The sequence below is a fragment of the Leptodactylus fuscus genome, chromosome 7 (assembly GCF_031893055.1).
Source record: "Leptodactylus fuscus isolate aLepFus1 chromosome 7, aLepFus1.hap2, whole genome shotgun sequence".
Taxonomy (NCBI): Eukaryota; Metazoa; Chordata; class Amphibia; order Anura; family Leptodactylidae; genus Leptodactylus; species Leptodactylus fuscus.
Window position 1 is genome coordinate 5,513,527 of NC_134271.1, and position 21,028 is coordinate 5,534,554.

The following is a 21,028-nucleotide window of genomic DNA, read 5'->3' on the forward strand; positions in this document are numbered from 1 at the left end:
CCCGACTCATGCAAGACGTCTTTTCATTTTGCTAATTTTTTACTCGTCTTCCCATGAGGTCTCCGAATACCCGCGATGCAGCCATGTACTACGGTTTAAGTCCCCGCACTGCTAAGTCATTGTAGATTATTCACTCCGGCAACAAGACTTTCTTTTTTTAACCCTATTGCTAATTTTAAAGGGTTGTCTCTTATGTAAAGCTTATTTTTACACCAGGCAAGGGAATTTCCTACGCTTCCTCTCCGGCTGGCGTAGTAGCACATGAATGAACAAACGTGTTAGGCATGGTCAGCTTCAGCCTGTTCTCTTAGAGACTCTTCGCTCTGTCTCTTAGACAGAGGTCCTTTCACCAACTCCAACTCTTTGTAACCTTCAACCCCTTCATTGATTCGGCCACAATTGGAATTTTTTTCTCTAGCCCCCACCACTCCCAAGCAATCATTGCTGTTAGTTTCAGAACAATTATGCTCTCTGCTGTCAGGTGGGTGGTCCTTATCTTCCTGCTTCTGCCTGGGACCGCCCACATGACAGTAGACAGCATAATTGTTCTGAAACTAACAGCAATGATTGCTTGGGAATGGTGGGGGCTATAGAAAAAATTCCAACCGTTTCAGAATCAGTGGCATCTGTTGGAGGATGGAATGAGTTGGTGGAGGTGGTAGGGCCTTATAAATAACTAGGAATGGCCACAGAAATTGCAGGGAAAGGCTATGAAGGAGTGTTTCTATGCATAGACCTGCTGGTGTCTAGATGACTACGCCTTAGCCTGTGAATATTCCTCACATCTCTGCCATCGTCCATTGTAATTACCCACAACCTCTCTGCCTTGACACCCATACTCCAGTCCTCTTTGGCACACATTCTGGGGATTCTCCACACCATTTTGCACATAGACAAGAATATGAAGAATGAAGGGAACCTCATGGCCCTCTTGGAGTCCACTTTCCTCAGCTTTTATGGGTCTTCCATGGCCAATGACCTGGCTGATACTTAGAACTGGCCACTGCCCTCAAGCCTTCACATCCACCCTCATCGCTGTATTGGGCTGCAACATACCAATTGCCTACAACAAAACCAGATCGACCATTAAGATAATGGAGTGGCCTCACCTTTGCAGGTGCCTGCTATCACTTGTACTAGATCCAGAAGATTTCTAAGAAGGCACAATCTTTCTCCCTATGGATCGAGGGACATCCTTCTCCTCTCTCCTTCTATCTCATCTGGGGATGCTGAAGATGTTGGGGAATCTATAGCTTCTCTTTCATCGCTCACCTTAAGGCAATCCATGTTAGACCCACTCCCAGCAGAATTTACTTTGCACCCCTCCTTCAATACTTCCCGCTTTTACCATCTACATTACATACACAGGCCTATTATATCCTCTCCTCTCTGTGAGACAAACCATTGATTCAACATCAGACCTAAGCGCAATAATTGTAAAATCAGGTTAATCCCAGAAAAGGTAAAACCTTGGCCCTTTTCCCTGAACAGATATTGGGCCAACTCTCCCTGCTGTTGGTACCATTGCAGATTTCTCAACCAAAGAACGTGGATCCTTTAAGACCTAGAGGCATTGTTTGCAGGATTGTGCAGGAATATCGTGTAGGTGTGATCGGTCTTCATACGTATACTTGCATGTTTTGAAGCTAAGGGTCTGCAATAACGTTGGGCTTTGCCACGTTTACTGTGAGCTCCACGCAATGATCAAGTGCGAGAGATGTATCCTCTTCGTGTCACATTGTACCTATCCCATACCAATCTGCCCGTTTGGTCCACGTTCATTGCTAATACCTCTGGCTTTCTGGGGTCCTTGCCTTCAACTACAACACCATCTCAGATATTTATGGGTACCCCTAAGAGTCAGAGAATGGGAATGGACATTGCTGGATGGCTGACGCCTCTGTAGACCAGAACTAATGGTCTAGCACAGGGTTTCTCAACATTTTCAAGCTAAGTATCACCTCGAGAAAAAAGTTCTAACCGATGGACATTGTGATGGACACTGCTCCTGATCTCAAATGAGAAAGAAAAACTTCTGCACATAGCAGATCCTTCTGCTTGTGGGGCATCTGTGGCAGTCTTAAGGCTCTTCTCGATGGCTATTTGATCTGCCCCTTATACCCAATGTCTTCTGAAGCCTTCTTCTACTTGGCATCCACTGTCCCTCAGTATGTGAAGATGGTGGATGGTTTGGGCAGCACTATTTTCCCAGGAGCCTTGGAACCAAATCATTCACTGAATCTGCCACTTCTAGAGCAGTGGTTCCCAGTCATGGCACATACCCTTCAAGAGACTGCACGGTGTAGACAGGTTGAGATCAACTGGTCCAACATACCCTCATCTTTATTACTCCAATCTGATGATTGTGATTTGCCTTATATAATATGTTCCCTCCGGGCACTGCCCTCACCCCACTGGGCTGGAGCTCCTCAACTCCATGTATAAAAGTTAGGCGCACATGATTAATGTATCAGACTTACCACTTCTTGTCCGGCGTATGCCAGTCTAGTAATGGCTTCATCCAGGTCCACTAACAGAGAACCCCAACTTCACTTTAATTTTTGGCAACATCTGCTTATACCCTACTTTAAAAAAGATATTGTACCTGTGACCGACCAGTTTCTCGCTCCATTATTTTGTTCAGGTCATCAAACACATGTTCAAAAAACATTCATAATAGTGAAACACATTAATTCAAAATAGGGGCAACTAAAAGATGCAATTTGGCACCCAAAAAGAGCCTTGATATGGCTAAATCGACATGACTTTTGAAACTCAAAGATAGAAAAATAAAAAGAATTTCGAGTCTTAACCCCATAAGGACTCATCCCACTTAATTTGTTAATGATACCTCCTCCATGGACACGGTGTTCTGGAAGGTGGCTATAGAAAGTACGCTCTGCCCATATAAACAAATAGTTGATCGTACTCCATGGGTAAAGTATGAATCACCGCGAATGCCTATGCGGATGTGTTAAAGTCCTTCATGACCCTCTATTAAAATCAGATTGTGTTCTATTTAGTTCCGTCTCCACCTCATTATCTGGATATGTGTTAGCAGGCAGCGGGTTATTGCTGGGACTGAGCTTCGTTGGAAAGTGCTTGGTGTCGCTTTATGCCACATGCTTGCTTATGAGTCATATGGATGTGGTGACCCCGATTTTTGATTCTTCAGGCTTGAGGACGAGAGCCGAGCACTTCATCTCACATACTTATACACGACTATGCTTTAGAGATATTTTAAGCTACTCACCATATATACTCGCAGACTATTTATGAAGTTACTTGTAGACAGGCCAGATAATAAGAGCCTTCAATTAAGGCCATCGATGCGTTGGCTTTCGAGAACACTCACATTTAAAAAAAAAAAAAATTCTTGGACGGAAAGAAACATTTCAAGTCATTTCTGTATCCCATAGGTTTCTACTATGTTTCTTTATATAAATAGAATAATTGGTATCATTTAGGACATTCTACGGTCTAGGGATGTGGAGAGAATCCAGGCACTTGGGAGATAATAGAAATCAAACCTTAGAAATCTTCATGTCTTCGTGTCCTTGCTCCTGTTTCTCCAGCTTGCAGATGTCACTTTAGGGTTACCATGACTAATAGTTAAACTCTGCCTGGGTCTTCTAAGCCTGGCATATCTTTGAGACGTAGACCCGATCAGGGATCGGCGTCACCATCCAATCCTGGTTTGGGTCTAGCACAGTCATGGGGCTTGTTCTTCTATATTTCCCTCTGTTTCTGATCTGGCCATTCCAGAGACTTCCTGGATTTGACTATGACTTGGACTCTAACATTTCTCTGGTTACATTTTGGCTATTCCACCCTCTCCTGGTTCACTAAAGCTCATGTATAACGTCCTTGTAACATATACATGTAGTCATTTACTGCAATGCTTGTTTAGTTTGTCCAAAACCCAAATTATTCGATGTAATTAAAAACTGAAGTAGTCCGCCATCTCTGGTAGCTTCCCTCCATTTATTGTGGGATTTTTGGTCTTCAGGATCCAAGTTACGAGACTTCTGACTCCCTACAACCTTATAAAAGCTTAGAATGTGAACAATGGGACACCAGTATGTATATTAGTAAGTGAGTGCACTTTTAAAGTACCCCCACAGGGAACAAAAATGAAACTGAGTAATCCCTTAGTGTTCCACCGCCACTCGCATGTTGCCACGTCCCAGGTTCCCTTCTGAATTTGGCCTCCAGTAATGATGTTTCGAGGTGGACATGTGACCGCTGAAGACGGTGATTGGCCGCAGGGGTCACATGTCTCTGTTGAATCCAAATCGTTGGAAACCGAGATACTAAGGATGATCCAGGAATCTGAACATCTCCTTTAGACCTTCATCTTGTCACTAAATTTGAAAGTGTTACAAAATATTTCAAAAAGGAAGAGAACACTCGAATATAAGAAACTTTTTAATCTGTCTTGTTAAATAAAAAGGTTTTGTGTTCCACTTTTTGGACTGTTGCATTCTCTGTGGTCAACTCACGTACAAGTCTATGGGGGAGAGGGGGAGGAGAAGGCAGTTCATTGACTTATTGCCTCATTCTGAGCAGTGGTAGTGTCTTATCTAGTAACATAGCAGTGGCAGAAGAGCTCTCGGACTTACGGTGTAGTAGAGTCAAGCAGCGGCAACTATTTGTGTGTCTTTTCCTGTAGCTTCCCCCTCCCCTCTCCATAGAGTTCTATGTGAAAAGTAACTCAGCCTGATAAATGGAGAAGGAAACACATTTCTTTAGTAAAATATATTACAAAGTTTCTTATATTCACCTAGACTATTCATTTTTGAGAAGTTCTTTAAGTACTACTCTATCTCACTGACAAGTCTTTAAGACATTTCATTGACATTTAACTCATGTGAACTTTGTTAAGTCCGACTTCCCCAATTCTTCGTCTGTTCTTCCAGCTATTGGTATGGCCGTTGAGTTAACCAGTGGACTTTTTTGGATGACCCCATACATCAAAGGCGACTGTTTTTGGAATACCATATAGCTGTTTTTCTGACATTAAGCAATAGAGCAATGAACTTATTCAATCAAAAAAGACTTTGAAGCACCAACTATACATCATGTCCTCGTGAATGGTAACTCTGTTCTACGAAGCTCATGGTATGGTCATCTAAAGAGCTACAAAGGCCGATTTATCATCTTTTAATAAGACAGAGATGTAATTGTGATCTTAACACATTGCAGATCTGGCTAGATACATCCTGCAGATATAGGATAAGAATGGGACATTTGATGACACTTGAGACACGGGTCATCATTTAGGACTCAATGGTGGTCCTCCAGCTGTAGAGGAAAGTCATGCCAGCCTACGTCTTGAGTGGTATGTTGGCAATCTTGGGGTCAACAAGGTCCCAAACCTTAGAAACATTTATTTTGTAATTGGAGAAGACCTTGAATCCAAGTCTCTAAACGTGTATTAAGTTGTTCTCCTCCGTTATAATGAGTCACTTAACGTTCATTGAGACAAATGTTACTCTTATCTACTACTGTGCCATGCGTGATAATCCCGGCTCTGCTTCATTATCATTCCTCGGCGTGTTTACCATCGCTACAGACAGTAGAACTTTTGTTTCAGGAAATGCAATTGGTTAAGAAAGACGTTCAGTATCTTCACTTCTTTCATGCAGGGGAACATCACTGAGCGGCATTCATTGTGGGCAGACTCAATAGCCACCGGCTATGGGGATTGGTAGACTGTCACTCTGGACAGTTTTCCACTGACAGCTTAATTTGTACCCTTGTTTTCTGCTTATCGAGCTCCCGAGTCACTACAGTTCAGATCGTCCCTCTTCCATCACATGGTGGCTTTTATTTTTTGCAAATATGATAAATGTCAGATCTGAATCTCGGGATTGTGGGAATGGTTGGGATCCAATGTGCATAGTGTTCCTCCAGATGTAAATGGAGTTTGGTGAAAAACCTCAACATTGATCAGCCATTGAAGCGGCCTGCCAAATTGTTGTGGAAATAATATCTAAGCAATTCCTTATTAAGTCGCGAGGACCAACGGGCGCCAAGTAAATAAGCTACCTGTAATCCAACACAGCTTTGGCTTGCATAGTTTTAAGGGTAGTCACCAAAACCTACCGCAAGGGAGGAAGGACTTGGTGGCTCAGTTTGGCATACACATTGTTTTATTGTTCTTGGTTTGAGTTTTCTCGCTGTAGACATTTCTAGTAGATCCATAGGATATATTAATAATTAAGTATCAATCACGTATTGGGTTATCCATGTCAATGAAGAGGGGAGTGAGCAGGAACTGAGGGCAGACCGAAAGGGGCTTTAATAGACACATCTTAAAGAGGATATTTCAGCACCTCCATCAATTCCAAATCTTTGCATCCTTCTATAGGTTTTAATCCACTCATTTTAGCACAGTTGGAATTTTTTCTCTAGCTTGTACCCTTCCTGAGCAATTGGTGCGGCCAGTACAATTAGACTCTCTATTGTCCGGTGGGCGGTCCCGGATGTCTGCTCCAGCCCAGGACTGTCAGGTGGGCGGTCCCAGACATCTGCTTCCGCCCAGGACTGCCCATCTGCCGTCAGAGAGTCTAATTGTATTGAAACTAACAGCACTGATTGCTCGAGAATAGTGGGGACTAGAGTAAAAATTCCAACTTCTCTTGGATCATCTATTGAAGGATGCAAAGAGCTGAAATTGGTGAAAGGTCCTCTTTAAGTGCCGTTTTTACATCAGTACTCGTCAGTGTTTCTCTGTATATGTCCTGCATGATCCTGGGCCTCTTTCTAAGTGAGTGAAAGTTATAAAGCAGATTCACTACCTAATGTAAATGGTGTATGACAGCTACTCTGTACCCTCCAGCTCAGGGAGAACTGCAAACATACAGTAGATAGAGCTGCAAAGGGGAAACCTGCTGAATAAGCGAAATACGACTGGTATTATAGACATGTACATGTGGCAGGTTATCCTGGAGAGTCACCAGAAATGGCAGGTATACCTTAAGTGAACAGTCGAATATTCAGGCAACATGTTCTTGAGCCAGAGCAAGAAGAGCTGAACAGATATACGATATACTGTAGCCATTTGTAAGGAAAGATTCCATATAACTGGTCATTTATGTAATGAAATCTCTGCTCATGCTGAGTTTAGGAGTCCAGTGGGTGGTCCTACTCAGTGATTGACAGTTTTTCCTTTATAATTGTATATAGAGACAGGACCGACCACTGGACTCCAGCACAACAGATTCCCTTAAAGCACTTTATTTTAGCTTGTCCTTAAAAATGGATCCTGCACATCATTCTATTTCTTTGCACCAGGTATAATATACAGCCATTGCTGGGCAAATTCAGTGAATGTGAGAATCTACTTCTGTCGGCGGGAGTCCAACCCGGGGAAATCGATGGCGTTCTTATTGATGCCGGGTGTTCGTCCATGCAGTTTGACAGACCGGAACGTGGCTTTTCACTCAGTAAAGACGGTCCCCTAGACATGAGAATGGACCATGACAGGTTAGTCACTTCGCTTTGATGTTTTTGGTTACATTTGGTTACAGTAGATTTGTAACAATGTAATGTAAATATATATAAATGTATCGATCAAGGCTATGGAGCAACTTAAATGGGTTTTCCAGTAAGAAGATGTAACACCCTATTCTTAGCATAAGGGGTAAATTGCTGATCAGTGGGGTTTGACCCCCGGGGTCCCCACCAATCACAATAATTTGCAGTTGATCTGAATTGCACGACACCGCTCCATTCATTTCAGATGAGCCTTCAGAGATAACTGAGCTGAGTCAGAGGTTACAACTGAAATCGAGTGACGGTGAACATTTCCGCCCCATCACTCTATTCACACTAGGGCACAGAACGATCCATTTGGCAGAAGAGAGAACTGTAAATCCCATCAATATTTGGTGTGACCTTTGCCTTCCATCCATTCTTCTCGGTAAACCTGCAGACAATTTTGGAAAGTAGGTAGTTCCAAACATCTTGTAGAACTAAGCACAGATCTTCTATGGATGTTGCTTGATCCAATCCTTCTCCCCAGACAGACTGGTTGTCTCATGCAGACCATCCTAGCCCATGTTGTTAGTGCAGCTGTCAGGAGTCAGTTCACTCCACTCACTCAATATTGCACTTACCCTTCACTCAGGCTGCAAATTGAGTATATGTTGAACCCCAAATACATGCTGCCACCACTACTGACTTTGGGATTAGCAGAAACCTCACTCATACAGTATATTCACACATTCCTCCAACTGTCTGGTGCAACACACTTTAAATCAGGGGTAGGGCACCTTTGGCTCTCCAGCTGTTGCAAAACTACAACTCCCAGCATGCATACTTGCTCTGCTGTTCTTGGAACTCCCATGGAAGTGAATGGAGCATGCTGGGAGTTGTAGTTTCACAGCAGCTGGAGAGCCAAAGGTTCCCTACCCCCCTATCTCCTGTCTATCTATCTATCTATCTATCTACAGTGTTGTATTGTATTGGCACCCCTGCAATTCTGTCAGATAATACTCATGTTCTTCCAGATAATGATTGCAATCACAAATTCTTTGGTATTATTGTCATTTAATTTGTCTTCAATAGAAAACCTCAAAAAGAATTGTCAAAAAGACAAATTGGATATAATTCCACACCAAACATAAAAAAAGGGAGTGGACAAAAGTATTGGCACTATTTGAAAAATCATGTGATACTTCTCTAATTTGTGTAATTAACAGCACCTGTTACTTACCTGAGGCACCTAACAGGTGGTGGCAATAACTAAATCACACTTGCAGCCAGTTGAAATGGATTAAAGTTGACTCCACCTCTGTCCTGTGTCCTTGTGTGACCACATTGAGCATGGAGAAAAGAAAGAAGACCAAAGAACTGTCTGAGGACTTGAGAAGCAAAATTGTGAGGAAGCCTGAGCAATCTCAAGGCTACAAGTCCATCTCCAAAGCCCTGAATGTTCCTGTGTCTACCGTGCGCAGTGTCAGTAAGAAGTGTAAAGCCCATGGCCCTGTGGCTAACCTCCCTAGATGTGGACGCAAAAGAAACATTGACCAGAGATTTCACCGCAAGATTGTGCGGATGGCGGATAAAGAACCTCGACTAACATCCAAACAAGTCCAAGCTGCCCTGCAGTCCGAGGGTACAACAGTGTCACCCCGTACTATCCAGTGTCAGCGTCTGAATGAGAAGGGACTGTATGGTAGGAGACCCAGGAAGACCCCACTTCTTACCCACAGACAGAAGCCAGACTGGAGTTTGCCAAAACTTACGTTTGTTTGCAAGCGGTTGTGCGCAGTTATTGTGTCTAAAGGTTGTGCTACCAAGTATTAGGCTGAGGGCGCCAATACTTCTGTCCGGCCCATTTTTGGAGTTTTGTGTAAAATGATCAATGATTTGACTTTTTTTTTCATTCTCTTTTGTGTTTTTTCATTGCATGCAAAATAACTGAAGATATTACCAAAGAGTTTGTGCTTGTAATCATTATCTGGAAGACAACAAGTATTATCTGACAGAATTGCAGGGGGGCCAATACTTTTGGCCAACACTCTATCTATCTATCTCCTATCTATCTATCTATCTATCTATCTATCTATCTATCTATCTATCTATCTATCTCCTATCTATCTATCTATCTATCTATCTATCTATCTATCTATCTATCTATCTATCTATCTATCTATCTATCCATCCATCCATCCATCCATCCATCCATCCATCAGGCTCCACAGATTGGCTACGATTTTGGTCTCTCCATCTTCTCTGTATCCAAAGTTCCAGTTACTAATAAGGAAACATTTCAGATACATTTATAAAAAACTAAATAAATCAAATTTTGCAGGGTGACCCGGTGAGATGTTTTTCCCCCAATGCCATGTCCGGTCTGTATCCTAATGCAGCACAATACACATCGCAATGATACAAACTACAATAAATGCCCCATCAAACACTCGGGAACCTGCCCACACCGTCCTCATTGTCGGATAATTGTCAGGCCAATTTATAAAGCACATATCATGCACAGATATAATGCAGAAGACAGTTGCGGAGAGAGAGCACAGTGAGGGGACAGCAGCAGTCAAAAGTCCAATTATAAAGTTTTGTTGAGGAAAGAAAATCCCCCCTCCCCCTCCCACTATTCCTTCATATGCCGAGAACAGAAAGTGTGTAATAAATGTTATCTTAAATTCCTCCTCCAGTGTGTAGGCTGCAAACATAACAAAAATAGTCAGTCAACCAAGTTATATTCCCATAAGTACATAAAACAAATCAACCTAAAAATTAATAAGGAGAATAGGGATGGAAATTTAACCCTTTCCCTTGAGAAACTTCCTCAATCTCTCCCTAACAAGCTATGTGATGATATGTGGACCGGCTGTAACTTGGCACTTTCCATAATGACCATGTCAGTGTCTTGTCCATCAACCTTGTCCCCAAGACTAAAACTAGCCCAATGTAGGAATAGGTAAGAGCCTCATATCACCCCAGCCCTGCAGATAGATAGGTTACTGTCACCAGAACCAGCATATCAACCCAGCCCTGCAGATAGATAGGTTACTGTCACCAGACCCAGCATATCACCCCAGCCCTGCAGATAGATAGGTTACTGTCACCAGAACCAGCATATCACCCCAGCCCTGCAGATAGATAGGTTACTGTCACCAGAACCAGCATATCACCCCAGCCCTGCAGATAGATAGGTCACTGTCACCAGAACCAGCATATCACCCCAGCCTGCAGATAGATAGGTTACTGTCACCAGAACCAGCATATCACCCCAGCCCTGCAGATAGATAGGTTACTGTCACCAGAACCAGCATATCACCCCAGCCCTGCAGATAGATAGGTTACTGTCACCAGACCCAGCATATCACCCAGCCCTGCAGATAGATAGGTTACTGTCACCAGAACCAGCATATCACCCCAGCCTGCAGATAGATAGGTTACTGTCACCAGAACCAGCATATCACCCCAGCCCTGCAGATAGATAGGTTACTGTCACCAGAACCAGCATATCACCCCAGCCCTGCAGATAGATAGGTTACTGTCACCAGAACCAGCATATCAACCCAGCCCTGCAGATAGATAGGTTACTGTCACCAGACCCAGCATATCACCCCAGCCCTGCAGATAGATAGGTCACTGTCACCAGAACCAGCATATCACCCCAGCCTGCAGATAGATAGGTTACTGTCACCAGAACCAGCATATCACCCCAGCCCTGCAGATAGATAGGTTACTGTCACCAGAACCAGCATATCACCCCAGCCCTGCAGATAGATAGGTTACTGTCACCAGAACCAGCATATCACCCCAGTCCTGCAGATAGATAGGTTACTGTCACCAGAACCAGCATATCACCCCAGCCCTGCAGATAGATAGGTTACTGTCACCAGAACCAGCATATCACCCCAGCCCTGCAGATAGATAGGTTACTGTGATCAGAACCAGCATATCACCCAGCCCTGCAGATAGATAGGTTACTGTCACCAGAACCAGCATATCATCCCAGCCCTGCAGATAGATAGGTTACTGTCACCAGGACCAGCATATCACCCCAGCCCTGCAGATAGATAGGTTACTGTCACCAGGACCAGCATATCACCCCAGCCCTGCAGATAGATAGGTTACTGTCACCAGACCCAGCATATCACCCCAGTCCTGCAGATAGATAGGTTACTGTCACCAAAACCAGCATATCACTCCAGTCCTAGGGTGATATTCTCAGTTCTGATGACACTAGTCCAAGATTTTTCACATTGGTGATTGGGGTGAAGCTGGCTGTATCGGGGCTCTGTAGTAGAGCTCCGGGCATTCCCTTCTCATTGAAGTTTATAGTTTACAGATGTGTCTTTCCCTACCTTTCCTCTTGACTTAAGATATTCTGAGATGAGCATCTTTGACAAACGTTTGTATTTCTCACTATATCTGGCAAAGAAACCAAAAAGTTTTCTTTTCTTTGTTATTGATCAGAATTGATCAATAAGAAAAAACCCTAAACCCAAAAATTACCCACCCACTGGGGGAAAAAAAAGTGAATAGATAGATGAGCCTAAATCAGCAGGGAGTTCCCAGGGGAAGACTCCACGGCAAGATCGAGCAGGATGCTTATTTTTTTGCCCTGCTTTGGAAATTGCCACGAAGTTGGTGGCAAATTCTGTGGTGTGAACAGGACCACGTTTGTAAAACATAAAATATAATCTTTGCAACTGCTTCCCAACACTTCACCGAACCATAGGCATCCAATCTGTACCCACCCTAAGTATGTAGAACATTGTATCCCAATGGAACATCACTGGTAACACACGATGGGTCCTACCCAATGGCCTACAAGACCTTCCCACGTCTCACAGTCGGAGCTTTTTTTTTTACTTTGTGCTTAATGGGGTTTTATTACTTTAAATATAACAATCTCATAGTTGAAATAAAACATCAGATATAATCTTTTGAACCCCTTCCTAGTATTGCACCAACACCAAACCATCCACCGCCATTGTGCACCCCCCAAACCCCTCATGATGGCTCCTGCTAAATGGCATACTAGGCTTTCTTTAACACGGAGCTCTTCCATATCGATAAGCCGGTTGGGTTAAATCCCGCTACACTATGTAAAAGTTTTGACAGCACAAGAAACTAAAAGAAGGTGGATTAGGTGGTAGCATCTATTTTTGATTTTCGGGAAGGTTGCTTGGAGTTATTTTAGACTCTCGGAGGCACACCTATGCAGAGTAAGTGTGTATTTGTGTGTGTTTTTTGCCTTTCTTATGTCTCTGCGCTATGAAGCTTCACCTCTTGTCAATGAAAACCGACGTCAGGGAACTAATTGGCTCTCCTTGTGCGTAGGTATCCTGACATGCCCACCGCTGCTGATGTTGTGAATGCTTTAGATCAACAGGCACTTGCGTCTATCCTGAAAACATACGGGGAGGAGAAACACGCCAAGAAAATAGCTTCAGCCATCGTACAGGCACGTAGCATATACCCCATCACCAGAACTCAGCAGCTCGCCAGCATTGTTGCAGGTACCCTCATTAATTCTGTACTGTGTCTGAAAAAAAAAAAAAATTATTAATCCCCGACGTCCCCGAGGGATCTATTTGTCCTGGAAATCATTCAGGATTTAATCCTGTCTATTCCTCTTTCATGTCGCCCGCGCTCTCCATTTGGTTTTCTATTTTGATGATATTTTTTGAAGGTCCATTTTTTTTTGGTTTTCTTCCACCATCTTTTTACTGATTCGTCACAATTGTTTGTGATGAGATTTAACGTTGAGAACACACAGAGACAGAAGAGGCAGCCACGAGAGCAGATGGGAATTTTGATGGCTATGGCTGCTTCGTAGACGCATTTGCACTTGTGGCTCAGCCTTGTCATTGTTTGCCTGATTCGTGATTTATCATGAGGCGAATGCTGTTCGCGGGCTGAGTTGTATCTTGATGCCTTTCTTAAGACTGTGGGGGCTTAAGACTGAATAATATGTGGGGCTTCGTGTTCAGGATAGAGAGGGATGTATTAATTTAATCATAAGGCGTGCTTCGTGTATTAGACATGAAACCGTACTAAGTCCCATCATTAGGGCAGATTATACTCACTGCTGGTTTATAGGCAAGGGAAATTTAAGGAAAAATCCAAAAAAGAAGCCATCTCCTTAAAGAGGACCTTCCACCATCTCCACCAACCCAACGAATAATCCAAAAAAAAAAAAAAAAGCCATCTCCTTAAAGAGGACCTTCCACCATCTCCACCAACCCCAACTTGGCATCCTCCAATAGGTTCTACATCATGGGTTCAGGCACAGTTGGAATTTTTTTTCTATAGCGCTTAGTAATTTTTTTCTTTCTCAGCACCCAGTATGCTAATTCAGCTCTATACTGTCACATGGGCGGTCCCAGACTATCTAGTCCAGTCCAGGACTGCCCAGAGAGCCTAATCAGTGTGCCAGGTGTTGAAACTACCAGCACCATTGCTCAGGAGTGGTGGAGGCTAGAGAAAGATTTCCAACTGTGTTGGAATCGGTCAAGCGGCTTCTATTGTAGGCAGGCCAAGAGCTGGAGTTGGTGAAAGGTCCTCTTTAAGAGAGGTAGAGGAAATAAATTTTACATGACTGGGGCTATAACTGTCAGGACTCTGGCAAATCAGCCATTTCTACTTGATCTCGACTCCCAGAATTGCCCTCATAAAATTAAGGGAAAGAAGCTGAGCTCAGGGAGACATAGGGGCCCATGACTTGTAGCAGACTAAACCAGGACTCCTATAGGAGACAGTAAGAGTCCGGATACCCACACAAGTTATTGACAGCCCCCACCCACACACAGGATGCCTGAGCGCTCGTGTACATACACTGATAAGGGGAGAGCTGTCAATCACTGTGTGTGGGCGAGATAAGCCGGACTCTTAACGTCTCTCCTAGGAGTCCTCTCAGGAATTACTCTGAAACGCCGCCCTAAATCGTATGACTCTATATACTTGTATCACAAAGCTCAGCTTCATTCACAGTGCTGACACCCACTAGGAGAATAGCGATACTGTTGCCAGTTTTTAAGAAAAGTTTTTGAGTTGATTGGTCCTCTTTTATGGGACTTTGTCATCTGGACATGCACACGTACAGGATTTCTTCTCTGTAGAACCTGCACGCTGGACATTTAGTAGTGGGATGTTTAGTTAGGAACATTTAGTTAGGTCCCAAATGGGCATGTCCTTTAAAGAGGTGGCTATTTCAAGTTACCTATAATTAAAAGAACAGGGGTAAATGTAGAAGCAGGTTGAACATAGCTGTTCCCATTCCATAAGTTCTATGTGGGACTTCTAGACATAGCCAAGTACAGTGCTCTATGGGAGTCTTATAGAAGTGAATGGAGTCATGACCAGCTGCTCTATTCACTTTTGGGAACAAGGGGCACCAGCTCTCATGATAGTTGGGGCATTGGAGCATTTGGACTCCCCCCCGCCCCCAGTCAACAACATACACCAGAACTCCGACGCGCCAAACCATGTACAGAACTTCCTGAATTACTGTAAAGTTTATGGGGTTGTCCATTCAATAAAAGTGGTTTCTTAATGTCTCATGATGGTATAACACATTAAAGAGGTTGCTCCCTTTCCGATCCTGCCTCATCTATCTGGGTGTCTACTTCCTGTTTCCTGTCGACACACAGGAAATGAGCGTTCAGCCAATACCTAGCCACAATGGTGACTCGACCCAGCTGAGTGGCATTGCCTGTATGTTTAAAGAGTCCAGAAAGTAGAGACCAGCAAGGGATCAGACAGGGTCAGAACAGGAGTGGCAGAGGATTGGTGAGGTTGAGTTTGCCTATTTTATATTTTTTACTGGCCGACAACCCCAGCTGACAAACCAGTCCAGATCCAGTATCCCATCCATTATGTCCGGTTTGTACAGTCAGGTGACGGCAGATCAGTGGATGCTCTTGGCACAATGGAATGATCCTTCTACTCCCATACACACTACAATGTGGCACTGACGCAATCTCTCTACGTACCGTTATTGTTTCCATCCTTATAGCTATATCATCATAAAAAAATTCAAGTGCTACCATTTTTTTTTCTGTTTTGCTGTCAAAGTTTTCCTACAAGACTCTAAAAACACGTCAACGGAAAATGCTTTCGGCTCAGTGTAAATCTTCAGAAATAGGCTGCGTAAGATCATTACATGGGGCCGGCTCGTCGTTCTACCTCTTGATCCAAAATAGCTGCAAATCATTAAAAGCAGGAAAATAAAAATAATTGGATGGTAAAGATTAAGAAGGATATTACCGCACAAGTGGAGATTTTAATAGACTTCAGACGTATAAGAAGTCCACCATTGTGCTTTAAGGGGTGGTCCTGGAATTGAAGCAACCCCTGTGAAGGCTGGGGGGGAGGTGTAAACTAAAGCCAAACACAATCCCCAGTGCTCCATTGTCCATCTCCTGTGTCCATTTGGTCTCACCAGTGCCTGAATGCCGGAGGTCCTCAGTCTTCTGTCACTGCCAGTCAATGGCCACCGTGGTCCATTTGAGTCACTTGGTGGCAGGTTGCCTTCAGAGAGGACCTTTCTCCATCTCCACCAACGTCTTCACCGCAGATGGAAGTTTTTCTCTAGCTCCACCATTCCTAACCAATTCAATGGAGAGCCACAGAGGCTCGGAGGGAAATGTGTGCTCGCTGGTCCAGACCCAAGGAGACAACCAAATGGGTTCACTTGGATTTTTTATTGATAAAACAGTACAACACGTTTCGGGCTCAAAATGGCCCTCTCTCAAGTGCAAATAACTCTGCCAGTCAGGCCAGTTGTCTCCTTGGTTCCAGACCAGGAAGCGTGGTGTTCTCTCCGAGTCTCTGTGGCTGTCTATTGATCTGCGATTGCCCGGGCTCCTTGTGTTATTAGTGGTCACCGCTGCCACTCTTGCTTTGGGTCAACCTACGTACGATTTTGTTGTTGTGACTAATTCACAACAACCAAAAGGTGAGAGGCCAACTAATCATATTTATATCTCCACATTTGTTGCACTGCTATTTCCCAACAGATCTACACTATAGTATCACTCGGGGTCTCTCCCTTTTTGTTTTACCCTTTTTGCATTCGTAAGCAATTGGTGAGGTTAGTCCAGCACCTGATATGCCATGTGACAACTAGGCTATCTAGGCGTCAGATGGGTGGTCCTGGGCTGGAGTAGACTGCTATGGACCTCCCACCTGACAATAGTTTCTGCACAATTTTGCTCTCTAAGGTTAAGTTTCACATGGGGCGGAGGGCGCCTTGGGTTCCGGACCAAAATACAGGGGAGTGCAGTGCATCGGCATCCAGTCGCGCACTGAGCTCCGGATGAATGGACCTAGTTGGGAGGGAGTGTCTTCAGGCGGATGTCGCAAAAGAATGAGCATGTCGCTTCTTTTTTTTTTTTCCGTTTGTTCCGGCTCCCGGAAAAAAGAACTGACTGGCTACCATTGATCTCAATGGGGGCCATCTTTTGGTCAGGATTTTGAGGCGGATACAGCCTCAAAATCCTGACCAAAAAACCCAGTGTGAACTTACCCTAACAGATGATTGCCTGGGAGTGGTGGGGGCATCAGAATCAGCAACTGGGGGCAACTATTGAAGGTTCAAAGAGTTGGTGGAGGAGGTGAAAGATCGTGTATAGTTATGCATTTCCCCATTGCTATATAGTGGACATCTGCACCCCTATTACCTGAATAGAAGCAGAGCGGTTTTTGCAGTAGCTTCCACCACCTGGACACTCCCAGGACAGCTGATCTGTGCGGGATCCAAATGTCAGACCCCCCACAGATCAGATATCCATAAGATAGGTCATCATCAGTATGAAACAGGCATTAGGGGCCAGAAAATCCCTTTGACCTGAGAGGTTTGAGATCTATAAATTTGGCATGACGTCCACCCGTTGAGAGTCTCCGTCTTCTCTGAAGCCCCGTCATGTTCTTTAGGGCAGCATTTCTCAAACGCTTTCACTGTCTCGATGCATTTCTTTAAAGGAAATGAAAACTTGGGACTAAATCTGCTTTAGCAGAGCCCACGTCAGCACATTCAATTACCTGCTGAAGAAAGTCAATGGTCAGGTGTAGACCACAGTTTTGATTGGTTACGGGTGAGTCATAGTCTTAATTGCCGTGCCTTGTGACCGCGCGCTTCCTCTCTTGTCATTATAAACCCCTCGGCTCATCTCATGGAACATGCTGTGTTTTTAAATGTGTCTACTTGGGTGTTGCTGGTCGAGTTTGATCCGCCATCCTTTAACTCTTTCGTGACGCTCACGGCCGTCTCTCTCGTCGAGGAGCGAGGTTCTTCCGACGTGAATGTGATTATCCGCATGGTTTGCCGGTTCAATAATGAGCGTCTGTCCCTGTTGTCCTCCCAGCCGTGATCTTTGCGATGCGGTTTGAACCAGATCTCAAATTAGCGTAATGGGAAAACAATTTGCAACGTCAAAGTTGATCAGTTTGAAGAAGTTCTAATTAATCGCACCGCGGTCACCAATGTGTTAACAACCATTGATTAATAAGAGTCTGAATCGGTTCCCGTCTCATTAGCCTGTAGTAAATAGGCTGCGGATACGAAACATGTATTTGTAATTAGGCTTCTGTACGTGCATGGTATAGAAGTCGGAGGGCACCTATTATGGTGCACTCGTGTATGCTAATGGGTGGCGAACCAACCCAATCGCTTCCATGCCCCGGGACACGCAGACGCGACATGACAAAGGTCCTGCTCCTGGCGTTTTGTGCCTTATTCTCGTATGGACCTATGACCGCACATGGATACATTCTGTTAGATTATTCATAGACTGAGACAATTGTGTGAATTATATACAAATAGAGATGATAGACAGATACAGGGAACACGCCGAAGTTACAGAAAAATCTAGTTTTTAAAGAGTTTATTATGTAGACCCGGGATCTTAAAGTGCCTATCCATAGTTTCTATCATCAATGGCCTATTCTTAGGATAGACCATAAATATCTGATCAGTGGGGGCGCTTACAGCTGGCACCCACATGGATCAGTTGTCAGTAGTGTATGCAGTCAGTGTACTATACAGTGAACGGACCCCGAAGCAGTTGGGTTGGTTTGCTTTATGGTGAACGATGACCAGAATTGCAGCTCAGCCCCCGATGAAGTCAAAAGCTCAACTTGGACCCCCTGTACAACGTCTCAAAACAATGAGCATTTTACGCTAGGGTCACACCTGTATTAGGGGGAACGGAAATCTAAGCTGCTTAAAAAAACAGTTACCCCCGTAAAACCACAGACCCCATAGACTATAATGGAGTCCGCAGAGAGAAAAGTATGGAGAGAAACGCGCTGCTTGAAGGGTTTTTCTCTCTACATTTTTTAAGAGGGTTCGGAGACGAAAACCACCAATAGAGTTTAAGCGCTGTTGTGAACCCAGCCTTAAACATGAATTTTTGCACCATTTCCATTTCCTTCTCTGAGCCCAAATTGCCGCGAAGACTTATTCCAAACCCGTCTGTGCACACAAGCTCCCAGTTATTTCCATCCCACCTCAGTGTCCCCTTTTGGGCTTTAACCTCCCGTCACAGAATTGATTTTAAGCTGGACAGTTGCTATGTTTGCCATTAAAAGGTTATTTTTCTCCTTTCGGGCAGTGGAAGGCTTTGTATCGGAGTCTTTTTCACCAGAGTTTAAAATATAAAGATCTGCGCCGTTCCATCCCACTCACACTACATATGGGTCACATGTCACATAGCACAGACTTGTATATTAAAACATTCCCATTGTATTCCATGGGATTAAAGTAGTTTTCTAGGCTAGAAATATTGATGAGAATAGGTCCTCAGTATCAGACACCCAGTACCCCCACCGATCAGCGGAGATATAGAGAATAGAGCAGGAAGCAGACAGCGCTGTTCTCTGCATAGTGGCAGACAATGTTACTACAGATTGTCTTATCTAAAATGCAGTAACTTGTTTCAGCCACTACACCGCAAACGGCGCTGTCTGCTTCCTGCGACGCCCATTTTTCATGTTTTCATAGCATATCCTTAGGATGGGCCATAAAGGAGTAAGAAGAGAAAACCCTGTGAAATAAACCTTGCAATATTTGCCCGGTTTGACCCTGTAAATAAATGATTGTTGTTTGCCAGGGATAGAGTTTCTTCTGTAAAGCGCTTTAAGCAATGGCGTCGTCCAGATGCCGATGGTGTCAACTGAAAGAGAATAATCCGCACCTGATACATAGAGAATGGAGCGGGAAGCAGACAGCGCTCTTCTCTGTGTAGTGGCAGAACTGAGTCACTGCATAGAGACCAGCGCTGCCCGCTTCCTGTTCCATTCTCTGTGTATGAGCTGAAGGCAACAGCTGATCGATGGGGGTGCCGGGTGACAGACCTCCACTGATATAATACTGATGAAATGAAGTTTTAAGGGTAAGGCCCCACGGGCCAAAAAGCGCTGCGGGAAAAACCACGTCGGCAATGCATCGCGATTCTTCCCGCAGCCCTTTAAACAGAAAGTTTGCAGCATTTTCCTCCCTGGTTTTCCGTTACATTTATATCTATGGAGAAACTACCGGCGTTTGCGTAGATATAATTGACATTCTGCATTTTCCAAAACCGTGCCTGTTTTGGAAACCGCGGCGTATCCAGACCACACTTTTTACCGAAAAGTGGGCACGGGATTTGCTAGAATCCCATTCACTTTACCGTACTGTAAAACGCCGCAATATTTTCCACGGCGTTTCTAGCCCGGCCGAATCCCGACGTTTCTGGCCCTTGGGGTCCCGGCTTCAAGAGTTTTTCCCATGAACAGAACTATATTTAAATTTGTAAATTTAAATGTTACAAATTGAAATGTTTTAAAATTATTATTATTACTATTTCGCTGAATTTCTCCAACCGTTTTAGTAGCGATCGGTCATCAGTGGATAGGGCCATGAACGCAGGAACTTTCTATGGTCTGGAACTCGTCTGAAACCCGGCCATGATGTCCTTATTCCTTTCCCATAGACAGGCAGGGACGAGGAGATGACCCCCTGCACAATAAAGGAGGTGACTGGGTTTCAGGCCATAGAGAGTTCCTACATTCATGGTCATATCCATTGCCCATCATCACTACGAGGCTCAGAGAAAATCCATAAAACTCTGCAAATTTTTTTCCAAATATAAAGAACGAACAATGTTTAACTATTACTTGTCTGCAAATGGTTATCTTCATGGGAAAACCCTCCAGCCCCAGAGATCAGCGACGGCCTGGTATCTCTTGGTGACATTATCGTTCCTAATGTCAAGTGCTATGGTTTAGATAACATGTTTATCCCAGAGAAATCTATGGCAATAACCGGCCCCCGAATCGTCGCCTCCTCCGTGCGAGCCCTTATGTACGCCTGGAATGAAGTGATTATGTTAGCTTGCTACATTTGTTCCTTGTCCTTATCAGTTGTCATGTAAAACCGTCTCTCCAGTGTATTGCTGTGACTGAGCGGCTTGATAAGAGCATTATCTACATTTTGACACATTAACCTACACAAAGGCGCGTTGTACGTTCTGCAATGTGAGCTCTGCAAAAAAAACAAAAA

At 44.1% G+C, this 21,028-nt stretch overlaps 1 protein-coding gene across 1 annotated transcript in view; it reads left to right on the forward strand.

Annotated features, from left to right (window-relative positions):
* METTL15 (methyltransferase 15, mitochondrial 12S rRNA N4-cytidine) overlaps positions 1–21,028 on the forward strand; it is a 107,416-nt gene that overhangs the window by 75,496 nt on the left and 10,892 nt on the right. The window contains exons 3-4 of the mRNA XM_075280855.1: positions 7,300–7,491; positions 12,826–13,004. Coding sequence (XP_075136956.1) covers positions 7,300–7,491; positions 12,826–13,004 — 371 coding nt within the window. The remainder of the gene's footprint in view (positions 1–7,299; positions 7,492–12,825; positions 13,005–21,028) is intronic.